Source organism: Vanessa tameamea, chromosome 7 (assembly GCF_037043105.1).
Source record: "Vanessa tameamea isolate UH-Manoa-2023 chromosome 7, ilVanTame1 primary haplotype, whole genome shotgun sequence".
Classification (NCBI taxonomy): domain Eukaryota; kingdom Metazoa; phylum Arthropoda; class Insecta; order Lepidoptera; family Nymphalidae; genus Vanessa; species Vanessa tameamea.
In genome coordinates, this window is record NC_087315.1 from 7949591 (window position 1) to 7964468 (window position 14878).

Here is a 14878-nt window from a genome sequence, read left to right on the forward strand (position 1 = left end):
AACGACTGAACCTTATCCGGGGTGGATTTTCTCATTTTCGTCCAACTATAGGGCATTTTACATACCCCTTGCAGTAGGTACTTTATATTACCTTTCAACGCCATCTGTACTTTTGTTGTGGTAGTTAATAGTACGCTCACTATTGCGTTGTTATGATTGATCTTGTGTATAGATGGCAGTAACAAATACTTTAAAACATTCATTTTAGTCGATGACTAAAAAGTTCCTCATATTATCAAAAGATGACTATAGATTTATTCACCCTATAGCCTGCTGCTTGTTGGTTCATTCTTAGTACACAGAATCGAAGTGGCGATTTAATAAGAAAATGCCGATAGCAATATTTATTATTTTGAATTATGTTTTGTATATATTAATAAAAACATATTGTATTGGATACAATGATAAGCTTCCTCCTTTCTATAATAATTATTATAATCTTAGAAATGTAAAAAATACCTTTCCACACTAATACAGGCACAAGGGATATAACATCTTAGCTCCCAAGGTTGGTGGCGCATTGGTGTAATGTAAGGAATGGGTATTATTTCTTATAGCGTCAATGTCTGTGGGCGGTGGTGACCACTTACCATCAGGTGGCCCAATTGATAAATTTACTAGACTATGCACGTGGTCTAAGAAATAGGTACTTATATAATAGCAGGTAACGTTATCAGTTATTTAAAGTTGGTAATCAACTACAGTTTTATAAAGATTTATAAACAAAATAAAATGTACCTCGGCAAAGTCAACTTGTCATTGGGCATTTTGTGAATTGTTTTTTAGCGTTGCGACGCTACGAATCTTATAGTTTAGTCTACACAAATTTACCCTTACAAAGCAGGAAAATATACAAATAAATTAGACGTGTTTTATTTACGTGTTATTTAATAAAAGGTTATGCCCGCAGCCTCGTTCGCGGAGATTTTTAATTTATCTCCTATCAGAGTCCTAATTTTACCTACACATTGGGAGTTTTTTTATAATAAAATTCATATAGATAATTATTTTGATCGAGTAATTTTTGTAATTTTCATAATCCATACTTCCATACTATATTATAATATATATATTCATTTAAATCGGTCCAGCAGCTTTCACGTCAAAACTACCTGACCGATTTAAATGAAGTTTAGTACACAAATAGTCTAGAGCCTGAGAAAGGACATAGGCTACTTTTTATTTGGAAAAAGTGCTGTAAGGGGTTGAAAAGGGGGATGAAAGGTTGTAAGTTGTTGAAAGTATTGTCATTTTTAGGACTAGAAGCATAAAACTTATATTTTAGTTTGTATAGTTATAAACTAACATATAATGACACACAAATTTTGGAAATTCTACCCCTAAAGGGGTGAAATAGGGGTTGAACGTTTGTAGGGAAGTCCGTAATTTTTTAAGTTAGAAACATGCAACTTTATTTTTGGGATACTGATTAAAAAGCAGTAGATACTTATTTAAGTGGTTCTGCATATTCTACCCCTACAGGGGTGAAATAAGGGTTGAAAGTTTGTATTGAAATCCGTCATTTTTAAGATAGAAACATTAAACTTTATTTTTCGGATACTGATTAAAAAGGAACAGATACTTATTTAAGTGTTTCTACATATTTTACCCCTACGGGGGTGAAATAATGGTTGAAAGTTTGTATTGAAATCCGTCATTTTTAGGATAGAAACATGAAATTTTATTTTTGGGATACTGATCAAAAATGAGTAGATACATATTTAAGCGTTTCTAGATAATCTACCACTAAGGGCGTTAAATAAGGGTTGAATTTTTTTTATGGGAGTCAGTAATTTTTTTAGTAAAAAACATGAAACTTTATTTTTGAGATAGTGATTAAAAATGAGTAAATACGTTTTTAAGTGTTTTTTGATATTCTACCACTATGGGGGTGAAAAAAGGGTGAAAGTTTTTATGGAAGTCGTCATTTATTAAGCTAAAAATATGAAACTCTCTTTTTGGGATACTGATTAAAAATGATTAAATATGTATTTAAGTGTTTCTAGATATTCTACCTCTAAGGAGTTTAATAGGGGTTGACATTTCTTTTATAGATTAGTCTCGAAGTCCGTCAAGTTTTAAGTTAGAAGTATGAAATTTTATTTTTGTCTTACTTATTAAAAATGTGTAAATACTTATTTAAGCGTTTCTTGATATTCTACCTCTGAGGGGTTGAAATAAGGATTGAAAGTTTTTACGAGAGTTAATCATTTTTTAAGTTAAAACAATGAAACTTTATGTTTGTGACACTGATTACAAATGAGTAATTACGTAGTTAAGCGTTTTTCGATATTCTACCTCTGAGAGGGTGAAATAAGAATCACTAAAATATGAACTAAATTTAAAATCTGCTTACATAAGTACTTAAAACAAAGTAGGTAGGCCCTTATAAAAACATACATACATTTTTGCTCTTTACTATCAAAAGCAGATAAATTTTTTATTAACATCTTATGTACCCCCATTTTTTATTCACGCCTACGTAGACCCCCAGCAAGTCTACCGTGGACCCCTGGGGGTCCACCTGGACCACTTTGGGAATCACTGCCTTAAGGTTACCATAACTAATGATTTTGGTGAAGCACCAAATCACCTTGCGAATTAACCGATAATCTGTGTAAAATTAGAAAGGAAGATTCGAAAGAAGAATTTGTGCATTTTACGCATAACAAGTTGCAATTAATAGTTGTTTGTCGCTGTATTTAAATGATTTATAATAATCTGTTATAAAAAAGGTAACCCTAACAAGTGGTCGTGATTACCGCAGAGGATCATAGCGGTACTGGATTACACAGTTTGCGTTATTAGCAATTATATTGACAGGATTTTTTTTAAAAAATACAACCGTTTGAAACGAAATAATGCTGAAAAAAAATTCTTTTTCATTATTATAATTGAAATTATTACGACATATTGTTGAGTTAAGCATTCTCAGATGCTTCACCTGAAATTGAATTAGTAGCCGAATTTTCGTGGCATCGCTAATCCAATATATATATGTTATAACAAAATTAATATGAATCTGTAACATACACCGTCGGTGACATATAAATTTAAGCGATAACTTACACAGCTGTCTATTACATTTAAAACACAATACCACAAAACACAGGCATTATACTTTGTTTTCTGTGTATAATGTACTTTAGAGTTAAGAAGAATTACTCATTTAAATTGTGTACATGGAGTTTTGGTATGAGTAATAGTCGTTATATGTGTGGTTCATCTGTGGTAATAGTAGTCCTATAAAAAGACTGGGAATTACTTGGTGTAAACAATTGTTAGTAATAATAAATAATATTAGTATATTAAACGCAATATTATTTACATAGGTCATGAAACGTTCGTTAGTAATAAAATTCAAAGGTCCATTGATTTTTTACTTTATATCTCATAATAACTGCTCGTAGATAAGTACAATTAATAAAAAACAAAAATAACTGTACAATAGGATTAGCTGCGGCTGAAAAACTAATTAGTAGTAATCCTTATAGTTTCATGAAAAAAGTGTTAATAATAATTTGTTTCTTATGAAAAGATACTCATTTAATTGAAACTATTTAATAATCTAAGAGTACGATTACCAACACTTAAGGCGTTGCTCTAGTTACCATTTATAATAAATATGGTTTTACTCTTGTCGGTAATTGAGAGACGCTCCACATGTTTCGAGCAAACTTAGGAGCTCATCTTCATGGCGGACGCATCCAAATCATTTCACCAAGAGTCAAAAAGTCCTGGGATCGTCATCCAGGTTATGGCAATACCACAAAACAACCAAGAACCCACAACAGAGCACTGCTTACAACGGCATAGTTGTTTATTTTTCTGTCGAGGTTAAAAACAAGGGATGTATCATCTGCGAACGGTACAATGTCGCAAGTCTTATTTACAAATAAGACTTGTGTCATCTTTGACGCCTAACTATTGATCCAACTTTAATGAAATTTGCTATGAAGCAATCTTGAAACTCTAAGAAAGGATATAGGCTTTATTATGCTTAGCATCGGACAACCAGCCCCTAACACGGGAGCGAAACCGGCGTCAACTAACAGTCAGCGTCAGCGTGTTAAATCTCCGAACATTTGAGAAATTTTATTTCGCTACACTCCCATCCTTACATGGCGTCCCTGGCAACCAGGCGCCATAAGCGAGCGGGTTGCAACTCGCCTTTTAAACTGAATATCACATATGTATATAAATATAATACTACTTTATGGGATTTAGAAAATTAAAGTTTACATCTTGTTGTACATCAAGTTTTGATCGTTTTGTTACAAGCATTATGAGGCTTGTGAGGTATTAAATTTTTTTTTTTATTAATAGAAGAAGAGATGGGGAAAATGATACCCTTTTATACGGAAGCATATACAAAAATATGTCAGAAAAATTTATTTACATACTATTAATATTAGAAATAAAAACAAAATTGTAAACGTATTTCAGCAATTGTATACCCATATGAGTATAATAAAATGCCTGCCATTAAAATAATACTTTTTGGGTAAAAATTCTTGCATTTAGGATCGGTTACCAACGCAAGACTAATTAAGAACGATAATTATGAATACTTATTATTGTTCTCTTTTGAAATAAACCAGATTTATTAAATGATGTTCATTTAATAAATCTGGATTAGTAACTATGGGAGTTTCTTGCCGATTCATCTCGCTAGAGGCTGCTTTCTGAAACGGTGGTAGAGTTGAAATATTGATATTGATACAGTTGATTTTGATTGAATATATATAGTTGAATTGCACCTGAATAAGAATGGGCAAAGATATTTTATAACTTTGCCCATTCATAAATACAAATCAAATACATAATACTAAATGCATATGTATGTATACACGGTACATATATCAAAATAACATTTTTTACAATTTTTGTGCGTCTGTCTGTCTGTTTGTTTTAGTCGGAAACGGCTGGACTGATTTTGATGGGACTTTAAGTGGCAGATAGCCGATGTAGTAAGGAGTAACTTAGGCTACTTTTATTTTAGAATTATATATAAAATAAAAATAAAGCACGCAAAACAACTTAAATTCAAACGCGCACGAAGTCGCGGGTACAGCTAGTATTATATAAATTTAATTGTATTTGATTGATAAACCTAACATTGTATTTCATATGTTGGAAAAGAATAACTGCTGAGTTTCTTATGAATTCTTCTCGTTTCATCTATATTCCGAACCTAACTTTACATTTAATCCAATTTTGTGTTATGACAATTCAAATATGTGTGTAAAAGCCTACTCAAATAAAGTATATTTTGAAGAGGAAACCAGTGTTTATATCGTTATTGCGCTGAATACCATATAACCCAAGTAATGTAATCATTACTTAGAACTATTGCTATGAAATTATAAGACTTGCGAATTTTATTCAACTGGAATACCTACTCACACACTCTTTATTGAAATTACCTTTTCTGAGTAAATTTTAAAAAAATTTAAATAAAATAAAATTCAACTAAATTACTGAAAATTAACATTGGTATTTAGTTGATTGTATATTATTAAGATTTTTATTCGCGTATCATAAGATATTTATTGCTTAAAACTATAATTTAAAATAGTTTAGGATCCAAAGACTTTCTACTCTACTTTAAAGTTTAATATCCACTAGATTGGCTCTACAATCTGCATTTCATAGGATATATTACAGTACAGTTAGAACTAAAATGATGTCTATAATATTATTAATAATATGTTAGATTAATAATTGAACGGACTAAAACATTTAAATGTAATAGTTTATGATTATAATGTAAAACGAATTTAGAATAAAATTGTTTATGCCGCTTGAAGTTTGTTTTATGTTTTTATTTACAAGGATGACATGTATGAATATTGCAAATATGATTAGAAATAATAGCGTTCAAGTAAGTATTGTTATTTAACTGAAGTGTTTGTATATTTGGTTGAAAATCTCAAGATCTACCAGTGATCGAGATTTTCCAGTATTCTTCTAATAATCAGGCTATTTAATATAATTCCCCGCCACTACGCTTAATACGACCCCGTTTAAACGAAATGTATATTTCTTTAAAGCATTTTTTTTCCCCATATTCATATTTTTATATTGTGCATATGTTTAAATTGCGTGAGTGAAAATATATAAAAAAATATTATTGAAACTATCTATATCGATTAATGAGATACAAACATATTGAATAAAACATTACTGATAGTGATTTAAATATAAAATAAAGTAATTAATTATTGAATATAGTTTATTATTATTATTGGTGAAATTATTTACTTATTAACTGAAATTAAGAACCTGATTTCAGTTGTAAATTATTGTCGTTAAAATATGTTTGGGTTTTAAAAAATTGCCTTTATTCTATTAAAATTCTTTATTTGAAATTGTTTGAATAACAATAATGAGAATTTATTTATTACATGTTTTGTTCGAGTGTTTTAGAATAATAATATATGTATAATAATGTCATGACGGTAAATATTGTTAATATGTATAAAACATAATTCTATGTAAAACGAGTGCTCCAAAACTGTTTACAACGAATTTATGTAAATAGGAATATTCTTTAAAATATATACAATGATTATTCTAACCAAATATATTCTAATCACTAATCACTAAATTAAGAAAAAAAAAATGATTAAGCGGTTTCTTAATCGTTTGAAACTTAATTTATTTTAAAATTTAGAACCTTTAATCTTTGTCACCCTAAAAATGAAATGGATTATTATTATATAAAATTGGTTTTAAAATGCTATAATTTTTTATTATTTTTAATTATTATTAGGTATTTACGTATATTATAAATAAAACTGTCATTGATATTAATGACAATATCACGCCGTTAATTTATTATTATGTTATTTTAACGCATTAATTTTTTTTTATTTCTTACATATTTTTCTCGCAAATTAATTTTGATGATCTTTTTTATAGATAGTTCTTAACTTTAAGAATTGAGACCTTCCGTGCCACCAAGGTAGAAAACTGTTTAGATTTTTACTTGTAATTTTTACTTAGCTATATATTTTTTTTAAATATGGGATTACTCAATTGGCGATAGTGTAGAATACGTATTATATACGTATTCGAAACTTTTGCAACGTGTACATTGATAATTACAAGAAACCAAAAGAGCGCAAAACCTACATACATCTATACATACATAAATGCATGTAATTTCGCATCAACTGCTGAGCATATAATATAAGATCTGAATTGTACCTGTGACAGTTTGTATGTTGGTCAAACTAAGCGTGTCACCATAAGGCAGTTGTTAAACATTTATTAAAAAACCAGATAATATTGAATTAAGCTTCATGATCCTGACAGTCGAAGGATAAAAACAGAAACATAAGAATTTTAATAGCGCCAATTAATTTGTCGTCAACTTGGTATATTATAAACTTAAAGCCACTCGAACAATACTCTTGCGGTTCGGTTGTGTAAGTGTATTCGTTGCTTTATAGAAGAAATAAAAACAATAAAATATCTATATTTGTCAGTAATAGGGTAGACAAAGAAAACTCGTACACTCGACGTCGGTGGGTCGGGCACCCAGCTCGTAGTAACCTCGTGACCAGGACAGGTGCAATTCTTTCCAAACGTCAGGCAAAATAATAAAAAATAAGGTACGTTCGCGGCTACAACCCTATAAAGTCATTTTTCATATTTAACTCTAGTATTTATTTTCAACGTATTTTCGATTTCGTGGATTTTCTTTTTAAAAGAACTTAAGATAATGTATCGATTAATTAAACATACGATACGATAGTGTATGGGAATTGATAATAAAGATAATTATTTCTAGCCCAATATTGTAAAAATGCGGACAGTATAATAAAAAAAGTTAAACTTTTTATAAGATCTTTAGGTACAGCAATCATGCTATTTTAATTTTTGCGACCGGTACCTGTAAGGAAAGTGCCTTATTCACCCCGGTAGTGCGAAACGATACGTCTTTTTGTTAATACGTCAAAGGTGCTGTCACTTTTATTATTATTCATTATTGACGTATTAACAAATTGTTAATTACTACATACACTACCGGGAAATTTCTTTCGATTTTGATTTGCATTCGCTTTCGATGCTTCACTTTAATTTTCCGAGCGCCCCATTCTAGCATGATAGAACATATCAATATAAAACTTTTGCTGCTTCAATTTTAATCGTATTTGCGTGACTACTAACCGGTCAGTCTTGGTAATTACAATAAGTCAAGACACCAGACTTGAATTACTCATAAATAAAGTAAAAAAAATGATCACTGTGCGGTCATTGTTTTAATAAATTGTGTAATTTGAAGGTTTCCGTATTTGCGTTTTTTGGTTTGACAATTTGACATGAGTAATTTCATATTCTTTTCTTCTTTATACTTTCTTTATACTGCGAAATTTTAATATTGGTTTTATTATAACAGACCTGGACATTTCTTTCTGAAAAGTATTATATAATTAAAAATAGTGTAGATAGGGCATTGAATGTTGAGATATTATAATATAACGTGTTTAGGTTGGTATTTTGGGCTGTAAGTTCTACAACATTTACCGTGTAAGGAAAATAAATTAAATATTTTTTATGTATAAAAAACAAATCATTTGAAATCTGAATTATTATAATTTATCCGAATATTTCGTTTCAATTGTTATTTTAAACTTTCATTTTATTTATATTTATTTTCGTTTCATTTATCAATTAATTCAATACCTGAAGGGTCGCCATGTCTTGTATCGTAACATATGACTTGGCATTTTCTGCCGCTACATTCAGATCCAAAAGATTTATATGCGGTAGTGTTTCCTAGTAAGTAACTTCGTGACGAAACAGACCAACGACTTTATCTAGGGTGGAGCCTCTGCATAACTTATTTATAGGATTTTCATGAGATCTCTACAGGATTTGGAGAAATCCTAGTCTGTTATACTTATCTATTTTTTCCTGGACGGTACTGCCCTCAGACCTCGGAACTTTTTTCGAGAAATAGTCAATTGAATTGATATTTAACTTCTATGTACTTAGTTAATTTTCTTTTCCTGAACGAAGTGTAATTTCTATAAGATATATAAAAAATAATCTATAAGCAGTAGTTATCACTATAAAAAAAAATAAGTAGAAGAATAAACGCATTTTTGGCGTAGTAAGAGGTATTCCTTAAATAGGTACTAAAAAGACCGGCCAACTAGCGATTGCAAAAAGGTGGTACAAATGTTGTCGAATGGTTCATTGAAGTTTAGAAAAACTTAAGACTGTCAATATTTTCTCATTATAAGTGTATTTAGTTGTGTGTACTTTTATTGAAATTCATAAAAAAATATTTGGTGCGTCTTTGTATTCTTTATCCTGATTAATCCATTAGGCTTTTGAAATCTTAAGCATATACATCGTATATAACCTTAGCCACAGAGGGATTAAAGATAAAATTAACTTTCCGCTTCGGATTCGCAGTAGTACTCCATTTTAAATAAAATAATAATTAAATCAAATTCGGTAACTAGAGTTTAAGATTAAAAGGTACACTGACAATGATTAATTTACTACATACCAATGCTGGAATATTGTTTGAAACTTCAAAATATAGGTGCTATACTAAGTACACGCCTAAGTTACTTAAACTTGTAAGTTGTAACTTTCTTTGTTAAATTAGTGTTTACAAAGTAACAAAGAAATTGTATCTATGCCGAAAAAAAATAAAACTTTTTGCCTACTGATTTTAATCAATAGTGAAATAAACGGCACGTTATATGGGTTGGCGAGTTATCACTTCGTTAGTGTACTTGCGAAGTAAAAAAGCAAGTGCGGCCGTGATGGCGACCCGAGCGGCAAGCGGTCACACGACGCGATGCTACTTCTCTATCAGCGCCCTCCTCCGTCCCTCCGCGCCGCCCGCGGCCAGCGCGGCGCCCGCGAACGGAATTCGCACGGTCGCCGCCGCCTCGTGCCTCACGACGCCGTCACTCAGTGTACTACCGACCGCTCGTGCCCGAGGACGAATCGTCGTTTCTCGTAAGCGGCATTTATTACGCAGTTGCGAGATTTGCCGACCGCGTGGGCATTTGCAAGGTACCCTTGCCGTTGGACGCGCTCGTTTTTCGGATGATACCAAAGTGCAATACCCAGTGATAACTGTCATTAATACGAAAAAAGTTTCCTACGACTGCCAGAGACTTGTTAAAAACAGACATTAAACTTTGCAGTCTTTGTTTTTTTTTTCTTAGTGTTAGTGATAATCACGGACAACTATAATTTTAAGCTATCTTACAAGGTTAACGCTTCTAGTCCGCCAGAGATGAATTGGAAAATCGGCGCGTAGTCGCTCACGTGGTGCACGCCCCGCCCCCACCTCGCTCCGCGCTTATATTTAGCGAAAATCGCCTCTAGGGAGCGGCCCGACGGCAGATACGTAAACGCTCATCTCTGTTTATGCACGACGCCACATGTTATCGGCTTCGTGTAACAGGGCGATAAGGAGTTAGATAACCTTTGCGGATCGCGGACTGAGTCTGACTGATCACGTTCTGGAAATATAAATAATTCAGTTTAAAAAATAAACTTCTGTTGTGATGGTAAAAACCAAAGTAGATTCGCGCCATTGAGCGTTGCGTACGACACACCCACCAAAAAATTCCACGGCCTATCAACATTACGCATCAAAATGTCTTTACAAAGAGGAAGTAGTTATCATAGTCCATGGTCTTCGCAGACAGGGCTCTCAGAACTTGATGGAACTATGGTAGAATTGGACCCCGTAGGAGAATTAGCAGAAGTTGGCTTTGAACCACAAACGCGCGCTCGTTCCAACACGTGGCCACTGCCCAGGCCAGAAAACTATATTGAACCTGAAGATTCTGGCTCAAAAAAGAATTCCAATCAGAATTTAAGTGGTAAATGTGTAACACTATTAAATTGAAATTACTAAGAAAATAATTATATAATTACTATAGACAAACAAAAAATATTGTTGTTGTATTGTGTCATTTTTACTCAAACAATTTAGTACAAAACAAACATACAAGCCAAAGACTATAAATAGATCGTGTACCAATATTAGATTTGTTTTCATAATTGTACCAGCTTCCGACTGAGCTGTCGCGGATTTTAGTTCGAATTCGAAATAATCTTCCACATTAAGGACAAATATGCTGATTTTTTCCTGTCATGAGATTAATAAACAAAATGTTATTAACTTTATTACTATACCTATATTGATAAAGTATGAAATCCGGTGCGAGTAGTGTAGAAATAAATGATAAATAATTAGATACCGAGGTGTCAAAACTAAAAAAAAGTCTTCCATAAGCAGGGACAGTGAACATTTTTAAGTTCTTCGAAGTTCTTCTATTTAAAATATATTTTGTAAAATACTTGAATAGTCACTTATTCTCTAAACAGTCCATTTTGTTATCTTATTCTGAAATTGGAAAAAAACTTTATTTTGACAAACTTTATTTATTTATGGTACAAATTAATTTGACACGGATTATAAATATCTACTAACGATAGTGCTAAATATAGCCAATATTATATTGTTTATTAGTTAAGCATTCTCATTTAATACAAACATCAATTTTATGTGATTTAATAGCATTAAGATAATATACTAATCCCTAATTTACTAAGTTACCATATAAGACCGCTAAGTGGTTTTCATTAGTTTATCGTCTAAGTATTACCTAGCTATCAGATATTCTACTGTCAGTAGCATTTACGACGAGGCGTGTTCCACGATCATTCATTCCAGTAATACCTAACCTGACGTGTATGATATGCATATGTAGTATGAACCATTGTTTAGGAGCGAATGTAACCATTGAGTTGAACCCATATAGTGGCTGATGTATTAGTATGCTTTTCTAATTACTTCTATATAAACAAAATAAACTAAGCTGAAGTAGACAGACACTTTTCGGTTGCAATAAAAATACGTACTAAATATGTTAATTTATTAGTACGTATTTTAGTAATCATCAATTATGACACTTAAAAAAATATAAAATGTACAACTTCCTTTTTTAGCAATATTTACTATTTTTTTAAATGTATTCTACCTATATTATGTTAAAAAAAATCAAATAATAATTAACAGCGAAGCAGGTAAATTATCTCTTTAGTCTGAATGTAAAATTAAAGATTTTTATAATAAATAATATTATGGTTACTTATCACAAATTAAGATTTCGTTAAATTTACAATAACATTGCCAATACATATATACACAATTATATGTATGCATTCATAAATCACATACGTAACGGTAGGTAATTAAACAGAAAAAATATAAACAATATTTTAATATGCAGACTTTTTACTATAAGTACATACTTATTAGTCAATAATTTTATTTAAAAATGTACTTATTTAATTAACGACTATACTTGCCATGGTCTCCTCTGTAGACACATACATATAAGTATATCCGGAATTGTACACAATATACCTTAAAATAAAGACAGTACCTTTACCATAAACCTAGACATACTGGCTTACCCGGGCCCTCGGCCCATATTTACTGATACTGTAATTTATTTTTCTATTTTATATTGAGAAAGCCCAATAAAAATATCTAGACAGAAAATGAGGAAGATTTTTTCGACTATCTGGAAATACTGAGTAGTAATAATAAAATCTGGTCAAGTGCGAGTGTGGTTCTCGCTATATATCTCTAGTCGATAACACCAAAATTTGTGATAATCCTCAGTAAGCGAAGTCGACTCCTACTTGGTCAGTTTTTTTTATTTTCAAGCAGGGGTCCATATTTTTGTGTGCCCCAGAGCATTGGAATGGGCTAAGACGGATCTGATTTAAGAGCTGATTATTCGATATAAAACTGGCTATTCATTTGTAAAGCTGTGTCCCTAAAACATTTTGAAATGTAATCAAATTATATTATATTATTTGAATATGACCATTAAATCAGTATGTCTTCTTACAGGTGCTCCACCTTTGCCAACTTCTGTTACAACAAAAAAGAACTCTTCGCGGCGTAACGCTTGGGGCAATCTCTCCTACGCTGATCTCATCACACAAGCCATAACCTCCTCTCAGGACAATAGGTTAACGTTGTCTCAAATATATGAGTGGATGGTCCAAAATGTGCCATATTTTAAGGATAAGGGCGACAGTAATTCCTCTGCTGGATGGAAGGTAAGATTATTTTTCTAAGTATTATTTTTAAGGATTATATTTTAAGTTAACACATGCATTTGAACTACGATGAAGTCTGTGTTTTTCCATGAGAACTGAGTGAAATGGTTAAAATATTTTTAAAGGCATTATAATGAATCGCTTGGCTTTTGGCCATTGATTCTTTTGGATGCATTACAATATGAAAACACCTTACATAGTAGTGGGACTAAGACTAAGATCAGGGATGTTATTTACATTAAATGTTTCAAGTAATAAGTATCTACTATGAATAAAATTATTTATACGTTACGATTATTTTATGTAATATTTAGATAAAACGGGAAAACAAAAACGATCATACATTTGCGTATTCAATACAGAATGAAGCTTTAAAATGAAACCAGTTTTATGTGCGTACCTATAGTTATTCTTGATATTAGCGCCCTGCCCACTCTGCGCCAATAATTAACTAATAAAAGCCCTGGCTTCTTTTCAATAGTTGAACGCTAGCCATCGGTGACTTCCGTGTTCAAGAGTTGCCAACTATTGTAGATTATTTAGAATTTTATTGATTCTAAAATGTACGAGGTTAGCTTCATTAAATATTCTTACTTTTTATGTTTTACTAAAAGTGCTTACGTTTATATTATTATGAATACTCTATAGAAAATATATTGAATTATTTAAGAAGTTAAATTTTATAGAATGCAAACAAATTCAACAGCTAATACGTCTCAAATAAGTCAAGTCAAATCTTTATTAACAATTAGCCGAAAATTAAAATTCATTAAATATTTCTTAATTGTAAACAAGGAGACTTTTTTTGATTATTTTTTTAGTATTTAGTTCTACAAAATTTGGACGAACTGCGCAGTGGCACGCGTTATCTCAATCCGAGCTGCGACATGACCGATATAAATGATAATAAAAACACTATTACATACTCAATCCATGCCATTACTCTTGACGTAATAGCTTCACACATGTACATTGCTGTTCCGGAATTGACAGTTGTGAAGTTACACATTGTAGGAAAGCAATGGTATGTAAAACGGACCTAATATACACAGTTATGCTAACAAATTATGTGATCAAATGACGTAGGACATGAAACGCCTTCTCAAGAACAAAATAAAAAAACGTTCTATTAGGTTTTATCGTTATTCTATATCTGTCTTTCTTTTATGCTACACTTTAAAGTTAATTATGTCTCACAAAAATAATCATCTTTAAGTTGGCGACCTTCGGAAAGATATCCGTGGATTCGATTCATGTTTACGCATACAATATCCATTAAAGTGCCTTGGTTCTGATGTCCGACTCTAACGATTACCTACTATAAAATAACGTTTAAAATTCAACGGCCTCAAATCACGCCATTGTATGCGTAAGTAATTAGCGACATGTAAATATCGTGTGTCACGTTCTGACTTCTGTCAATTCTGTATTCGGCGAGAGAGATAGAAGTATGTGTTCTCATAAGGTGAATGAATGATACTCATGAAGACACGTGCTTGCGTATTTTAGTTATCGATCAAAGAAAGAAATTACTTATTCTATTTTCGCGAAATACGTTGAGAGAGATTTTCTTTAAAACAAAACATTTGGAGACTATTCGTCGTCGTAATCATTATAAATTACGTTCGTTCTCCGAACGTCATGCTTAACGCGACTTATTTGTTTTTAATTTCTTATTCGTAATGAAACGATTGCGTAATGAAACCTTTATTTTGACATATATTATAACAACTAGACTTGTAACCATACC

The 14878-nt window shown here is 31.4% G+C and overlaps 1 protein-coding gene across 2 annotated transcripts in view; it reads left to right on the forward strand.

The window, feature by feature from the left end:
- The first annotated feature begins 9924 nt into the window (after window positions 1-9924).
- The window catches only part of LOC113401274 (forkhead box protein O), a 64857-nt gene continuing 59903 nt past the window's right edge, over window positions 9925-14878 (forward strand). Inside the window, exons 1-2 of one of the 2 annotated variants that reach the window (XM_026641111.2) lie at window positions 9925-10868; window positions 12917-13128. In XM_026641111.2, coding sequence (XP_026496896.1) covers window positions 10640-10868; window positions 12917-13128 — 441 coding nt within the window. In that variant the 5' untranslated portion in view covers window positions 9925-10639. The remainder of the gene's footprint in view (window positions 10869-12916; window positions 13129-14878) is intronic. The other variant, XM_026641112.2, reaches the window with a different exon arrangement.